Here is a 13,942-nt window from a genome sequence, read left to right as displayed (position 1 = left end):
TACCCTAACCCTAACCCTAACCCTTTTACTTTAAATAGTATAATTTCGGAGTTTTTTTGCCGTCCGCGAGGAAAAGAAATGGCTCAGAGCCTCAGAATACTGAAATCTGTATTTTTAAAATCTTTTTTTCCTTCTAATCTGTTATTATTTGGTGCAGGCACGAAACATGCTACCAATAGAAATACACTGCTTCTAATCGTTCTGTGTCAGAATACTGAAATCTGTATTTCTTGTAATCTCTTTTTCCTTCTAAGTTGATATTATTTACATTGCTTTTAAAATCATGTTTGGGATCACGAAATCAATAGATTCACTTTGTGACTATAACTCGAAATGCCGTGAGACTGTGTTGCATCGTCAAACTGCTAGCTAGGCTAAAAATCCTAGAAGCTGAATTAATGTACTGGAGCTTAGGGCCTTATTTTAGTTTTGGATGTGCCTCTCATGTCAAAATCTACTAAATGAACAGAATGCTAACAAGTTAGGGGGGAAGAAGAAAGAAACGTACATATCTCAACCAAACCTTAATCCTAAAGTAACAAAACATAAATAAACCCTTCAATCCTAGATATCTTCTTTGTTCCATCCTCGAAATGTATATCTGGCAGTTTTAAAATCATCCAGATCAACTGACAACAACAACAACAGGAGATATACATTGAGTATTTGGGCGATAGCTTATCTCTGTTTATCGTTCTCTTCTGTTGTGTCCAGTTGTTCTTTTTTGGCCCTGAACAAAGCCACTCATGCTGTGGTGACAGACAGCTACGTTGACAGGCCACAGTCTCTGAGCTCACATGCTTTTTGTGGCTCTCGGAGGAGTGCCTCCCAAAAAAGACGCTGCATCATGGGGCCCACACTTTGGTACGTTCCCCTCTGATCCCTCTCTTAAGGCCAGGACGGCAGCTGGAGAGATTAGACAGCAGAGGAGAGGACACACACAACACACTCATAGCAGTACGAGAGGCCAGGATAGATCCGGTTCAGACTGGTGTGAGTACGTACTTCCCTCAGAACCATTCACCTGGACTGGACCTCTTATGACCGTGGATAGCTAACTCACGTTGGACCTTTTGTTGGACTCTCGACACATCTCGTTCATTTTGGGATTCAGTAACGTACAACTCTAGTGTTTCTGCGGTTCAAACGCTCCGGCCATGAGTTTTTTCGGGTACCGCAGAGAGTTGAGTAAGTACGAAGATGTCGATGAAGACGAGCTTCTGGCTTCCCTCAGCCCTGAAGAGCTGGCCGAGTTGGAAAAGGAGCTCGTGGACATCGATCCTGACGCCAACGTGCCCATAGGACTCAGACAGAAAGACCAGACGGACAAGACCCCGACGGGCACCTTCAGCAGAGAGGCCCTCATGAAGTATTGGGAAAACGAGACCCAGAGAATATTGGAGGACGAGATAGCTGGAGGAAGCCCCAAACCGGTCAGTAGATGTTTAATAAGAATAGCTTGGCATTTCTACAATGTGCTAGAGGCCTGAACGGCTTGTTTGAAGGCGTATCAGATGGAAACCAAGACAAAATACTTTAAAAAGTAAGAAGCAATTTAAAGGGGAAATAAGAGGAAATTAATAACTTTCTTCCACTGTTTCTTCAAAAAAACATATGCGGTCATTTAGCTCAATAATATACATGTCTTTAAGAAAACTAAAAGGTACAGCTTTGCATTTGAAACACTAACAAAATGTGATCAAAATACAGGATGAAGAACAAGAGGACTGTGTGACCGAAGAAAACAGCGGGGAAGAGGATGAAAAAGATGTTGAAAACGAGAAAGAAGACAAGAAGGAGAAGGAAGAGGAATTAGAGGAGGAGCCGGATGAAGAAGAAGAAGATGAAGAAGAAGAAGAAGAAGAAATAGAAAGTGAGGAAGAGGAAGAAGCTGTAACAGAGGAGGAGGAAGAAGATGAGGAGGAGGAGGAGGAAGAAGAAGAAGATGAAGATGAAGAGGAGGAACAGAATAAAAAATCTGAGCCTGAACCCTCAAAGGATTTTGGGGCGCTGAGTTCAGCCCCAATGCTACTGAGGCCACAGAGGGCGGAGCCTATTAGACTGACTCCTCCCCCTCCCGACCCCAACGCCCCCGGAAACCCCACCGTTGTTGATGAAGCTCTTCAACAAGCTTTGAACAACAGCCCTGAACTCACGGAGGTCAATCTGAACAACATTGATGATATCTCTCAGGTACGAATGCAGACAGGAGAAATTCACTGATGTAAACAAACGAAAATCAAAGAAATGAGACAGAAATGAAATCAAAAAATATAACTTCCTTCTTACGCAGGGAATGATCCGAGGCTTGTTTCGTAAATATATTTGTTGATCCAATATCCTCCAAAAGTACAATTATCACGTTTCCAATAATTAATTGCCCTGTGCCTTTTCTATGGCATGCTTGTTTCACTTTGGTAAATAAAACATGTGCCTGTAATGGTGCGCTAATCCCACCAACACCTGTCTCCAATATATAAACAATAACAGCAAACAAATCTCGAACCATTAAATGACATAACGCAATATATAGCTCCAACAAAACCTTTAACATTTCCCATGATCCCCTGTTTCTAATTTAGCTTTGAGATTTAAAGTGTATGTTGAGCTTCCTAGCATCCTGGTCTTTGCTGTTGAGTAACGTTTGGTTGTACACCAGCTTATTTTTAGAACCGGGCATCTTGTCACGGTTGTGTAACTGATAGCATAGTTACATCTTTGGCAAAGCCCACATATTATGATTGGAAAATTACCAACATAATGGCGTCCACAGCTTTGACAAGGAGTCTGTTTCAGTAAGATCTGGAGGTTTGAATGCTGATCAGAGATGGCAAGTAGAAGTACAGATACTTGTGTTTAAAAATACTCTGGTGAAAGTAGAAGTACTGACTAAACTTCTTGACTCAAGTCAAAGAAAAGAGGCTTTGAAGTGTACTTCAGTAGAAAGTACCCATAGCGAGCAGCTGTTTTAAAGAGTACCTGACCTCCCTTTATATTAATAGAACAATAATGTCATTGTTAGCTAATGAATGTTTCCATGCTGAACAACGGCAACATGACAACGTTTCCATTGGTCCCTCTTCTTTAGAGAAGACCAGGAAGTGATGGAGACACGGATCGTGTTCAAATCAATAGGCACGCAATGACTCTAAAGAATAATGATCACGCACCAAACACACATTCAGACTAAAGGAACCAGCTGTTTAGGAAATGAGAGAAGTAGGAAGTACAGGTATTTGAGTTCAACATGTAAGAAGTAGAAAGTACAGGTGTTTGAGTTCAACATGAGAGAAGTAGAAAGTACAGGTATTTGAGTTCAACATGTGAGAAGTAGAAAGTACAGGTATTTGAGTTCAACATGTAAGAAGTAGAAAGTACAGGTATTTGAGTTCAACATGTAAGAAGTAGAAAGTACAGGTGTTTGAGTTCAACATGAGAGAAGTAGAAAGTACAGGTATTTGAGTTCAACATGTAAGAAGTAGAAAGTACAGGTATTTGAGTTCAACATGTGAGAAGTAGAAAGTACAGGTATTTGAGTTCAACATGTAAGAAGTAGAAAGTACAGGTATTTGAGTTCAACATGAGAGAAGTAGAAAGTACAGGTATTTGAGTTCAACATGTAAGAAGTAGAAAGTACAGGTATTTGAGTTCAACATGTGAGAAGTAGAAAGTACAGGTATTTGAGTTCAACATGTAAGAAGTAGAAAGTACAGGTATTTGAGTTCAACATGTAAGAAGTAGAAAGTACAGGTGTTTGAGTTCAACATGAGAGAAGTAGAAAGTACAGGTATTTGAGTTCAACATGTAAGAAGTAGAAAGTACAGGTATTTGAGTTCAACATGTAAGAAGTAGAAAGTACAGGTGTTTGAGTTCAACATGAGAGAAGTAGAAAGTACAGGTATTTGAGTTCAACATGTAAGAAGTAGAAAGTACAGGTATTTGTGTTCAACATGTAAGAAGTAGAAAGTACAGGTATTTGTGTTCAAAGTGTGAGAAGTAGAAAGTACAGGTATTTGTGTTCAACATGTGAGAAGTAGAAAGTACAGGTATTTGTGGTCAACATGTAAGAAGTATAAAGTACAGGTATTTGTGTTCAAAGTGTGAGAAGTAGAAAGTACAGGTATTTGAGTTCAACATGTAAGAAGTAGAAAGTACAGGTATTTGAGTTCAACATGTATGAAGTAGAAAGTACAGGTATTTGTGGTCAACATGTAAGAAGTATAAAGTACAGGTATTTGTGTTCAACATGTGAGAAGTAGAAAGTACAGGTATTTGGGTTCAACATGTAAGAAGTAGAAAGTACAGGTATTTGAGTTCAACATGTAAGAAGTAGAAAGTACAGGTATTTGTGTTCAACATGTGAGAAGTAGAAAGTACAGGTATTTGAGTTCAACATGTAAGAAGTAGAAAGTACAGGTATTTGTGTTCAACATGTGAGAAGTAGAAAGTACAGGTATTTGAGTTCAACATGTAAGAAGTAGAAAGTACAGGTATTTGAGTTCAACATGTAAGAAGTAGAAAGTACGGGTATTTGGGTTCAACATGTAAGAAGTAGAAAGTACAGGTATTTGTGTTCAACATGTGAGAAGTAGAAAGTACAGGTATTTGAGTTCAACATGTAAGAAGTAGAAAGTACAGGTATTTGAGTTCAACATGTAAGAAGTAGAAAGTACGGGTATTTGGGTTCAACATGTAAGAAGTAGAAAGTACAGGTATTTGAGTTCAACATGTAAGAAGTACAAGTAAAAAGTCGTTGTGGAGGAAAGTACTGATACCAGAAAAATTTTCTTAAGTACAGTAACTAAGTATTTGTACTCCACTACTTCCCACCTCTGATGCTGGTCAAGTAATAAGTATTTCGCAATAGCCCTAACACTATCAATTTATCAAGTTTTCAAAGCTCCTTGTTTCAAATTGTCCTATAGGAAATATGTTTCTTGCAAAAAACTTTGATGATACTCTTTTTATACTTTTTAGGAAACCCTTATCCGATTTGCTGAAGCGCTGAGGTCCAACACACACGTCCGGGTCTTCAGTCTGGCGAACACTCACGCTGATGACCCTGCGGCTCTGGCCATTGCTAAGATGTTGAGGGAGAACTCGTCCATCACCAGTCTGAATATAGAGTCCAACTATGTGACTGGGAAGGGCGTGATGGCACTGGTTCAAGCTCTTCCTGGGAACAACACCCTGACCGAGCTTCGCTTCCACAATCAGAGGCACATGTGTGGAGGACAGGTCTGTTCACCTTTACCTGCCATTTTGTCTCAATATAACAAGCAGGTTAGGGAGGAACAGGTGACATGTAAAGGGATTCATTCATGAACTGTACCATAACATGTACATGCACTAAAACAGTTGTTGTCAGCTCTACTATTCCTAAATGTAAGAGTTTCTTATTTGTTCTAAGGTTGCATTGTTCTTACGCAAAATACACTGAAGTAAAAAACATCTCACTCATTTATTTATCTTTAATTGATTTGCGTTGAGGTAACGGAAAGTAATCAGGTTACATTACTTTTATATTGTGCTAGTAGTTGTAATGGAATACATCAACATGTGTCCCCTCTTCTTCATGTCTCTTCTACATCAACATGTGTCCCCTCTTCTTCATGTCTCTTCTACATCAACACGTGTCCCCTCTTCTCCATGTCTCTTCTACATCAACATGTGTACCCTCTTCTTCATGTCTCTTCTACATGTCTATTCTACATCAACATGCGTCCCCTCTTCTTCATGTCTCTTCTACATCAACATGTGTACCCTCTTCTCCATGTCTCTTCTACATCAACATGTGTACCCTCTTCTTCATGTCTCTTCTACATCAACATGTGTCCCCTCTTCTTCATGTCTCTTCTACATCAACATGTGTACCCTCTTCTCCATGTCTCTTCTACATCAACATGTGTCCCCTCTTCTTCATGTCTCCTCTACATCAACATGTGTCCCCTCTTCTTCATGTCTCTTCTACATCAACATGTGTCCCCTCTTCTTCATGTCTCTTCTACATCAACATGTGTCCCCTCTTCTCCATGTCTCTTCTACATCAACATGTGTACCCTCTTCTTCATGTCTCTTCTACATCAACATGTGTCCCCTCTTCTTCATGTCTCTTCTACATCAACATGTGTCCCCTCTTCTCCATGTCTCTTCTACATCAACATGTGTCCCCTCTTCTCCATGTCTCTTCTACATCAACATGTGTCCCCTCTTCTTCATGTCTCTTCTACATCAACATGTGTCCCCTCTTCTTCATGTCTCTTCTACATCAACATGTGTCCCTTCTTCTTCATGTCTCTTCTACATCAACATGTGTCCCCTCTGAAAGGAACAAATATTCTCTCTTTTTTTGATCCATTTCTATAAAAACCTGTCTGAAAATGAGCTGATCAGATTTTGGCCACTTGATGATGTCATAACGATGTTTTGTCTTGTGTAACCATTAGCCAATCAGCAACAAGGTAACCCCCCCCCCCCTTATCACCTGAATCTCCTCTAGAGCTCCATTGAGTTCTTTGTAACCAAATGTCTCTCAGAGGGGCGTGGGGAGGGGCTCCTTATCTTCATCTAAAGTAACAGACAGAGAATCAGCACTTTGGAAACAGGGCTGAAACAGAGGGGATTATGGGTAATGCTGCAATGATCTGTTTGGTGTTTCGAGCCAAACACTTCAGAGACATGTTCTGTATATATCTGAGAGCTATAATATATTGATGAAAAACAGTATAATAGGGGACCTTTAAAGTAACCCTCCCAACCCTGATAACAACTCTTGCTTACTCAACTTTCTCCCCTCCAGGTAGAGATGGAGATGGTGAAGATACTGAGGGAAAACAACACCTTGATCAAGCTGGGATACCAGTTCAACCTCCCTGGTCCCAGGATGAGCATGACGGGGATCCTCACCAGGAACCAGGACCGCCAGAGGCAGAAACGTCTTCAGGAGCAGAGACTCCAGCAGCAGGGGGCGCCAGAGGGAGCCGGATACCCCAGAACCAACGCACTGGTATGTAGCTTTGTTTATTCCCATTTCGCCCCTTCCCGTTTTGCCCCCAATCTATTCCCATTTCGCCCCTTCCCATTTCGCCCCTTCCCATTTCGCCCCTTCCCATTTCGCCCTTTCCCATTTCGCACCCTATGATACGATACGATATTACTTTATTTGTCAGATCAGGTCTGAAATTTGACTTGCGTCACAGCAGCTCCATGTCCAACATCAACAGACAAGTATCCAGACACAATACATGAAACACAAATAACAAACATTTAACATAACAGCACAATCAGTGAGAGAAAAGCTGCTCAGAGAGCCTTCAGCGGGCATCTGATCTGGGATCAGCTCTGTGTGTACTGTGAGGACTGACTGATGCACAAAGGATGCTTCAGTCTGACTTTATTGAATGGTGGGACCCTGTATCTCCGATCAGATGGTAGCAGTTCATACTCACTGTTCAGAACATGGTTTGGGTCAGAGATGATGTTGTTGGACAGCCTCACTAGGTTGTTATGATAGGTCATAGAGTCTCTGACAGGGTGGACCAACAATCTTCGAGCAGATTTTTAACAGGTGGAACCCTGTCCCATGCAGCCCCAACAACAGCCTCTGATTGGTCAACAGACTTCATGCAATGCTTCCTGGGATGCATCATTAGATCTATAAACTCTAACCCTAACCATAACCCTACCCCGAAGACCCACGACCAAGCAAAACAAGTATAATTTCTTATGTGGCATAATGTAAAAAAGGGGCGAGATGGGAAAGGGGCGAAGTGGCGAGATGGGAAAGGGGCGAAATGGAGAAGGGGCGAGATGGGAATAATTTAGGGGCAAAACGGGAAGACACGATGTAGCTTTGCGATCACATTGTTGAAATAAGCCGGTTGTCGTGGCTTCCTTCCTTGTTTTTCTTTCGCCTTAAAGGAGACCTATCATGCTATATTTGAATAATATATTGTAGGGCCATACCTATATAAGGTATATTTATACGTTTTCTTTTTCAAAATACCAAACAGATCATGCATTTTAGCCATGCCTCATTTCGCTCTATTTTGCTCTCCTCCACCCTGTCTTTGCATGCGCTGCAGCTGACCACGCCCCACTGCAAAGGAGGGGGCCGAGTTACGAGGTCATGTTACCATGCTGTTACCGTGCTGTTACCGTGCTGTTACCGTGCTGTTACCGTGCTGTTACCGTGCTGTTACCATGCCACGGCAACCTCTCATTCCCCTGATTGGTGGAGAGTTGGCCATATAGGCGGAGCTCCTCCTCACTGACATCAGACTATTTTCAAATCTGGATCAGTCTGTATCAGATCCGTTCCAGCCCCGTTTTTAGAGATTTTTGTACGGAGGAAAAGAGAGAGGGTTGTGTTTTCTGACACTTGGTGAGTTCCCTGACACCGGGGACACATATTCATGTATAAAAGACGTACAAGAGTGCATTTTGCATGATAGGTCCCCTTTAATAAAGAGACATTTTTAACTAGTTTTCTTTCCTTTATGTTACTTACAGCTGAAGAGTTGCTAGGCCTCCTTTTGCTTTTACACATGCAACAAAGAAATGAGGTCTTTACAATATTCAAAAACAAATTGGCAAAACTTAAATAAAATAACACACAATTAGGTATTCTTTCTTTCTTGATAAGGCTTATATAACTTAATAACTTAAAGGGTAATTGGACGGTTAAAAACTGTGCCTCGACGGCGTCTTTCTAGCAGGTCACTTTTTAGGTCACTTTTTAGAGGAGGCACCGTGGGAATTGTAGTCTTTTATAGTGTGTTGACTACAGACGTCACAATTAGGTGGCTTTTCTTATAAAAACAAAAATACTGGCTCTAACACCGGTAAAACTTACATTTTCGGTACGTTTCCATTGACAGTGACAGAGGGCCAACTTTACAATCCCCGAATGTCAACAAGCGCTCCGGTCCCAGCTGTGTGCATCACTTTTTAGTGTCCCCGTTTCCATCGTGTTTTGAGCTTCTTGCAGCGCTTCATTTATGCCAAATCTTCTAGTAAACACAGCGCATGTTTCGTCAAATTTGTGAATGTTCCCTAAACATTTTTGGGCTTTTGAAGCGTATTTGCACCTGTTGGCCACATTTCAACCGCTTTCAGCACATTAGCCTTTTTTAGTTATAAATACATTTGTAATAATCCATGTTCCTCTCTCTGTCTCTAGAAAGGAACCTCATCACCTTACAGCTCACCCAGAGCCTCTCCTTGGTCCTCACCCAAACTCAACCGCAGCGACCTGGTTAAAAAACAAACTCCTCCTCCGCCTCCTCCACCACCTCCGCCTCCACCTCCTCCTCCACTGCCACAGGAGAAGAAGAAACCCACCAGGATGATTGCGGAGGTCATCAAGGCACACGAGGCGGGCGGCAAGAAGGTGAAGAAGACAAAGGGTAAGAAAGGCAAGAAAGGGAAGGAGGAGACGAGCAGCATCCTGAAGGAGCTGAAGAACGCCCTGAGGCCAGTGATGGCGGAGCGGAGGGGGGAGGAGGGCAGCCGGCCGTCCACACCAATGAGGTCCGCCCACGACCAGCTGATGGAGTCCATCCGAAACAGAACCGGCAGCGGCCTGAAGCGGGTGAGTGGAGGACGTTTAAAGGTCACCTATTATGCAAAATCCACTTCTTCATGTCTCTTCTACATCAACATGTGTCCCCTCTTCTTCATGTCTCTTCTACATCAACATGTGTCCCCTCTTCTCCATGTCTCTTCTACATCAACATGTGTCCCCTCTTCTTCATGTCTCTTCTACATCAACATGTGTCCCCTCTTCTTCATGTCTCTTCTACATCAACATGTGTCCCCTCTTCTTCATGTCTCTTCTACATCAACATGTGTCCCCTCTTCTTCATGTCTCTTCTACATCAACATGTGTCCCCTCTTCTTCATGTCTCTTCTACATCAACATGTGTCCCCCCTTCTTCATGTCTCTTCTACATCAACATGTGTCCCCTCTGTGGAAAGAGACTCTGAAAGTTTCAGGAACAAAGATTCACTCTCTTTTTGATCCATTTCTATAAAAACCTGTCTGAAAATGAGCTGATCAGATTTTGGCCACTTTATGATGTCATAACAGGTTTATTGCCAAGTATAGGTTTACACAAACGAGGGATTTGCCTTGGTGTATGTGGTGCGGAGGGGGCTGCTTTAGCCATTTGTTGTTGTTGCCAGTTTATGACAGGGCATCTCTCGGTCAAAGATAGTTTATTGTTATGAGGACATATGGAACGCTTCCTTCTCGGTGCTTGATGAACCCAAGGTGTGAAATCTTCGAGGCTTATAAACTTCTGCTGCAAGTCATTCAGTGTTCCCAGGTGTTTAGACTATCTAGTGAAGAATGTTGATTACCCTCATCCACCGGTTAAAACCTCTACGAGAGGACGGTTTCTTCAGAATTGATTATGGCATATCATCCGTGTGGTCAGATGCCAGATGACATGTCTTGTGAATTTTCCGGCCGAAGCGCCAAATAAATCATCAGTGTTTGCCATCAAAGCTCCAGCTCTCCATCGTGTCTCTCTTTGAGTCCTGACACCAAGGGGTGTTTCTCAATCTCGAGTACGCTTGCTTGGTAGCACATGTCTTCTGAGCGTCTTGCTTCAGAAGCGAGGCGAGGCAAGAATACTTCCGTAAAACTCCAAAATACTTCCTGGCATTCGGAAAACGGAGTGTGGAACAGGCGAGCAAGTGTGCAAGTGTGCAGGTGTGCTTCATATGAGAGGCCCCGTCTTACATTTTCCGCCACAGATTTAGGGAAATTGGTCCGTAGTAGTTGTGGGGGATTTTAAGACCGCGGAGTCTACACATGTGCAGCCTTGAAATTTCTCCAAACGAAGTACGCCGGGCTCGGTAGAATTCCCAGTATGCTGGACATTGGAACAGTCCTTCGGCGCCACTCGATGACGTAGTGTGCTTGAAATAAAAAAAAAGGCTCTGGAGCATCCTTACTCGACATTGAGAAACACACCAATTGCTTCAGAAGTTTTTCCCACATTAACAAGATATTGTTCGTATTGTGTGCATTAATGTAATGCATAGTGTCTACGAGCAGGTGATGCATTACCTCTACAGGCAAACTGAAGTAGAGAGAAGAGTCATGTTATGTTCTGGCTCTCGGAAATATAAATACAAAATATAGCCAATAATAATGTGAGGCAAGCCTAATGCATCTGAACTCTGTTACCTTGGTGAAGAGAGTGAAGTATTACCCCGGCTGAAGCTTTAGGAAAGCTTGTTGTATTGTTGGAGTGGAAAATCAGCTCTGCCCTCAGATGCCGGGGTCTCCTGGCTGTGAAATTCCTGCCACTTAGTAAAGGTATTTATAGAAACCGTTGAAACGTTGATAAAGACAGATATGACCACAGCATGCACACACACCAACAACACTGTATGCAACAAGAACTGCCCACACACACTTCATGTGTTTACCCCACTGAGGATTCCAGGAATTATAATATTAAAAAGATTATGTTTAAAACAAAGTGGTTCCTCAAAAATTCGCTTTAGGTAAACAATAATAACAGCTTGAATGTCAATCGGCGGGTTACTGTACGTTAGCATAGCATAAAGACTGGACACAGAGGGAAACAGCTAGCCTAGCATCTTCCAAATGTGACAACAAATGTTCACAAACTTTCTCTGAAAAATGTACGGAAGACAATTACTGTAGGGCCACATGTATATATTTTTATTTCTTTTATAAATTCTTATTCTTCTTAAAGGTGGGGTGGGTAAGTTTCAGAAACCGGCTCGAGATACACTTTTTGTTATATTCCATGGAATGCTCTTAACATCCCGATAGCAATGAATATCTGAAGTGCTTTGACAACAAATCTATAAAAAAATGTTGTCTGTGGAAGCCGTAATACTGTAAAAAGTACAACCAATTGGATGGCCTACCTGCCTGTCAGCCTTCCATCGGGGCACAAACTTATCTCGTGCCCTCATTGGTCATGTGCGCGTTCGTGTGTGTTGGAGGAGGGGCTCTGTGAGGAAGTGGCAGATTTTCTCCGGTTGTGTATTTTCAAATTCTAGCGATCTCGAGCCGGTTTCTCAAACTTACCTACCCCACCTTTAATGTCAGAATTCTTTTTTGTCAGAATTAAAGAAAAATAATGTACCTTTGGTCAGATCTAAAAATACAAAATGTCACATGTGGCCCTAATCCTATTCCCTAAAAATGACTTGCAAGATATTTATTTGTCAAAAATTATGAGAAACTTTAACAAAATAATGAATTTAAAATGTCTCATTATTTTGAGATCAGCATAAATAACAAGATATTTTTCGATCCCATTGTCAAAAATGGACTCCCATACACTAACATCTTTTTGTTAACATGCTTAAAGATCTGTTAAAATGAAGATTTCACAGCTGAGGAAAGTTGGAGTCTGGCCAGATTACACCACGGAGAAACCAGCCCATGAAAAGTGGACAATAAAACCCATAATCCTCTATGATTGATTGATTGATTGATTTTATTTCCTGTATGAAACTGAGCATTGATATTTTCCAGGTGGAAATCCAACATCACCTACGATAAAACAAGACGTACAGAGGGCTGTTGGATGCCATGCTGCCGAATGATGACCCTGGAGGGATAGAAACACAACATGGGATGCTAAGAAGACAAAAACTGAATTCTTACTCATGAAAAAATATATATTTCCTGGTAATTTGCACTGCAGTTATAACTTTACATGTTTGTTTTTTTTACTTATTTACGCATAGAAATGAAATAATGTGCCTGTTTATTGATAAGCTTTCAAATTCAATGTTTTCTTGTAAAATTGTAAATATGTTGTTGGTTGAATTATGTATTCATTTCTTAATATAGCCATTTGGTGTTTACATTACTTCTTGTCAGTGTCTGTTCTGTCTTCTTCTTTGGTTTCTGGATGAGGTCCATTTCAAAGAGAAGGGTCACGCTGCTGTTATGTAGCAGAGTTTTTTCCCTTCATTATCAGTGAGTCAGCTTACTGGTCAAGCAGCACTCATGCATATTCCCACTGAGACACGCTCACAATACACCCACTCCTGTCAGAGCGCGTAAGAGCACGGCTTTTGCTGCGTTTGAACAATTCACAAAGCAGGACGAGTGAAGGGAGAGAATAGACACTCACTGCTATGACAGAGATGAGACACACATCACAAGATCACATTTGGAGCAGCTACTGGGTGACGCTACATAATGAATAAAAACCAAGACTGTGACACGATAGAAATATCTGTCTTAGGGCTAAATATACTTAAAGTCTGTCACCGGCACAGAAACCGAAGCATTGCTGTGGACGGAGGCATCGACAATGTTACATATTAGCCACCTATCCAAAAGGCTCACCTAAAAAAAGTCCCCTGATATCAGACAGTGTTTTCTGAAGGGAAGGGAAGTCGCTTTATTCAACGTCACCAGACTCCAGGTACAACAGTCATCGTACCTGGTTCGTTAGTTAGGATTCACTTAAAGGTGGGGTAGGTACATTTCAGAAACCGGCTCGAGATACACTTTTTGTTATATTCCATGGAATGCTCTTAACATCCCGATAGCAATGAATATCTGAAGTGCTTTGACAAAAAATCCATAAAAAAATTTCATCTGTAGAAGCCGTAATACTGTAAAAAGTACAACCAATCCTACCTGCCTGTCAGCCTTCCATCGGGGCACAAATTTATCTCGTGCCCTCATTGGTCATGTGCGCGTTCGTGTGTGTTGGAGGCAGGGCTCTGTAAGGAAGTAGCAGATTTTCTCCGGTTGTGTATTTTCAAATTCTAGCGATCTCGAGCCGGTTTCTCAAACTTACCTACCCCCACCTTTAAGTCACACTAAGTATCTTGTTGAGGCAATGGTATATCAGCAACTGTTGTGTTCTGCAAAGTAAAGATACTGTTTTTGAGAGTAGAGCCTGCCTGCTATATCGAGACCTGTTAT

At 41.7% G+C, this 13,942-nt stretch overlaps 1 protein-coding gene across 1 annotated transcript; it reads left to right on the top strand.

Annotated features, from left to right (window-relative positions):
- Positions 1-851: 851 nt before the first annotated feature.
- On the top strand, positions 852-12,869 carry lmod2b (leiomodin 2 (cardiac) b). Its single transcript, XM_034075273.2, has 6 exons — positions 852-1,433; positions 1,711-2,193; positions 4,978-5,238; positions 6,800-7,006; positions 9,182-9,592; positions 12,530-12,869. Exons 1-6 carry the CDS (start codon positions 1,158-1,160, stop codon positions 12,554-12,556), a joined length of 1,665 nt encoding a protein of 554 aa, XP_033931164.1. The 5' UTR covers positions 852-1,157; the 3' UTR covers positions 12,557-12,869.
- The last annotated feature ends 1,073 nt before the right edge of the window (positions 12,870-13,942 follow it).

Source organism: Pseudochaenichthys georgianus, chromosome 23 (genome assembly GCF_902827115.2).
Source record: "Pseudochaenichthys georgianus chromosome 23, fPseGeo1.2, whole genome shotgun sequence".
NCBI lineage: Eukaryota > Metazoa > Chordata > Actinopteri > Perciformes > Channichthyidae > Pseudochaenichthys > Pseudochaenichthys georgianus.
The sequence above is the reverse complement of the archived record's forward strand: the minus strand, read 5'-3'. Positions and strand labels throughout refer to the sequence as shown.